A 2701-nucleotide genomic window follows, 5' to 3' on the forward strand; every position below is an offset into this window, starting at 1 on the left:
ATCTGCACCGTTCATCTTGCATGTCCTACAAAAAAAACAAAAGATCCAACGGTTCAGAAACAAAAGAAGACCCAATCTGCTTTGAAAAATACTCAATTATAAAGTCTATCAGCTATTTGACCGAAGCTTCGTTTAAGCACCACAAAGGAAGCTTCAAACTATATAACAACAAAATTATCTTTTTAGAAGAGTTCTTATATATATATATATAGTCTCATATTCCACTCTTCATCAGAACACTTACAAACATCAATACTAAAATTCATCTTTCTTCTTTCAGTTTAGTCTATACTTTTTCCTATACTTGTCGATCTCGATGGAATATGTTGATGAATTTTTCGCTTTAGAGAAAATCAGAACTCATCTTCTCGGAGAATTTTCACCGAAAACTTTGAAATTTGGGGCGGAATTAACGAGTAGTAAGTGTAGTGATACTGTGATGGAGAGTTGTAATTCTGAATCTGCTAGTTCTGATTCTCTTCCATTTGATTTTTTCTTCGATATTGAAGCTGATTTATTTCAATTTGGAACTGGAGTTTCTAATTCGAGCTCCGAATCAGCTAATTCGGTGCATAATCGAACAGATTTTGTTAAAATTGAATCGGAGCCGTCGATTTCGAGCTCTGATTATGGGGAGAATCAGAGCAAATGCTTTCAGTTTAAATCGGAACCTCAAGTATTCATCGATCTTACTTCTCCGAAATCGAGTAGCGTTAGTGATCGGAAACCTTCACTGAAAATTGATTTACCTCCGGTGAAGAAATATGAATGGATCGATTTTGGTAATTCGGCTCACTCGAATCCGATTGTTTCGGTTCCCGTGAAACAGATAAGGAAAGCTGAAGAGAAGAAGAATTACAGAGGAGTGCGACAGCGGCCATGGGGAAAGTATGCGGCGGAGATCCGAGATCCGAGACGCCGTGGTTCTAGAGTTTGGCTTGGAACATTTGATACAGCAATTGAAGCGGCGAAGGCTTATGATAAAGCTGCATTTACGATGCGAGGAAGTAAAGCGATACTGAATTTTCCTTTGGAGGTAGGGAAGACTCTGTCGTATTCAAGCTCCGCCGTGGAAGGCGGCGTGAAGCGGCGGAGAGATTCGGCGGAAGCTGAAGAAGAGAAGGTAGTGAAGAAGTATAAGGAAGAGGAGTCATGGCCATTAACGCCGTCAAGTTGGAATTTCGTTTTTGAACAGAATTGTAACGGAATATTTAACCTCCCTCCATTATCACCCTTATCTCCTCACCTTGGCTGTTCGCAGCTAATTCAAATATGAGTGCAATACATGATATTATGAATCTAGTTTATGATTGTATGTATATGAATGGACTTTTATAAACAAATTACCTACTTGTTCATACTTCAATACTATTTTTTCGTGTCTATTGCTTTTATACGTATTGAGGATTTATACAACGACAACATACTCAGTGTAGTTGTGCAAGAGGTTCGAACATTGAACCTTTGAGCTGAATTTGAACACCCTTATCATCTTCCATGGATGTTTGATATTCGTTTTGGAATTCTAACTCATTCAAATTTGTGTCACGTAAGATCTATTAGAGGGAGAACCGTTTTCTATTGTCATTTTTCCCATACCCAAACTGTAAATTAGGTAGGTTGGATTTCCTTCTATAGTTGTTCGAATTTAAAATTCTTTATTTAGGCTAAAATTCATGATTTAATTTCTTATAGCATATATTATTGACATCCTTGGTAAGTTTAATTTCATCTCTAAATGGGAGTCTTGTTTAAAATGTTTTCATCTTGCTATTTTTAGCTGGAAAGAGAGTTCCTGGTAATCGCAAAAAGAAATATCATCCCAATAGACAGTCGAGGATCTCTCATAAACAATCTTTCTACATTCACGAGGTAGTGCTAAACTTTGCATACTTTCTACCTTCTTTAGATTTTACTTGTGAATTTCACTGGGTATGTTGTACGTTGTTGTAACTAGTACATTACACATACGTAACCAAGTTTATAAGTTTTCATCGAACATTACTTGTGCACAAACCAAAATAATGAACTCGACCAACTATTGGAATATAGTTTACCCTTAGGGGTCGTTTGGTGTGATGGATAGGGAGAGTTAATCTCGGGATAAATTTTAACTACTCTTTATTTCCTTGTTTGTTTGGAAAGCTTGGGATAACTTATCGCAGGATTAGGAATTAGTACCGGGATAAGTTATCCCTCCCATTTGGTGGTATAGTAATCCCGGGATAATTTATCCCGAAATAGAATAGGAAAATGACAACTATATCCCTTTAAACCCTTTGAATACATCATTTTTCACATTTATGTATATTTACATTATTTTTAATATCATGTATACTAATATTCATTACTTCTTATTTTTAGGATAATTATTTATATTTTTCTATTAAAAAAATTACACTATATAAATATAATTTTTATTTTAATGAAATTTTATTTGACTAATTCTTATGTTTATTATATTTTGATTTCCCATAAATCTTCTTTCACTTTAATAAAACTTAAAGAGGGAAATTCTATTTTAAGCTAAATAAGAAAAAAGTTATATTTTTTAATACATATGGTACTTGCCATGAGAGTGCATAAACAAAAATATTTAAGCTTAATAAAATAAATGTTTTATTTTTAAAAATAAATAATTAAAGTTTGCAAAGAAAATATTAACTAAATAAAACAAAGGGTAATTTTGTAAACAAACAAC

The 2701-nt window shown here is 33.7% G+C and overlaps 1 protein-coding gene across 1 annotated transcript; it reads left to right on the top strand.

Moving 5' to 3' along the window:
• Nucleotides 1–213: 213 nt before the first annotated feature.
• On the top strand, nt 214–1366 carry LOC102599976 (ethylene-responsive transcription factor 5-like). The gene has a single exon (XM_006359178.2). It carries the CDS (start codon nt 317–319, stop codon nt 1274–1276), a length of 960 nt encoding a protein of 319 aa, XP_006359240.1. The 5' UTR covers nt 214–316; the 3' UTR covers nt 1277–1366.
• Nucleotides 1367–2701: the final 1335 nt, after the last annotated feature.

Source organism: Solanum tuberosum, unplaced genomic scaffold, assembly GCF_000226075.1.
Source record: "Solanum tuberosum cultivar DM 1-3 516 R44 unplaced genomic scaffold, SolTub_3.0 scf00292, whole genome shotgun sequence".
NCBI lineage: Eukaryota > Viridiplantae > Streptophyta > Magnoliopsida > Solanales > Solanaceae > Solanum > Solanum tuberosum.

Bases quoted from the DNA above. Each gene is read 5' to 3' on its own strand.
- LOC102599976 (XM_006359178.2), top strand. From the start codon at position 317: ATGGAATATGTTGATGAATTTTTCGCTTTAGAGAAAATCAGAACTCAT.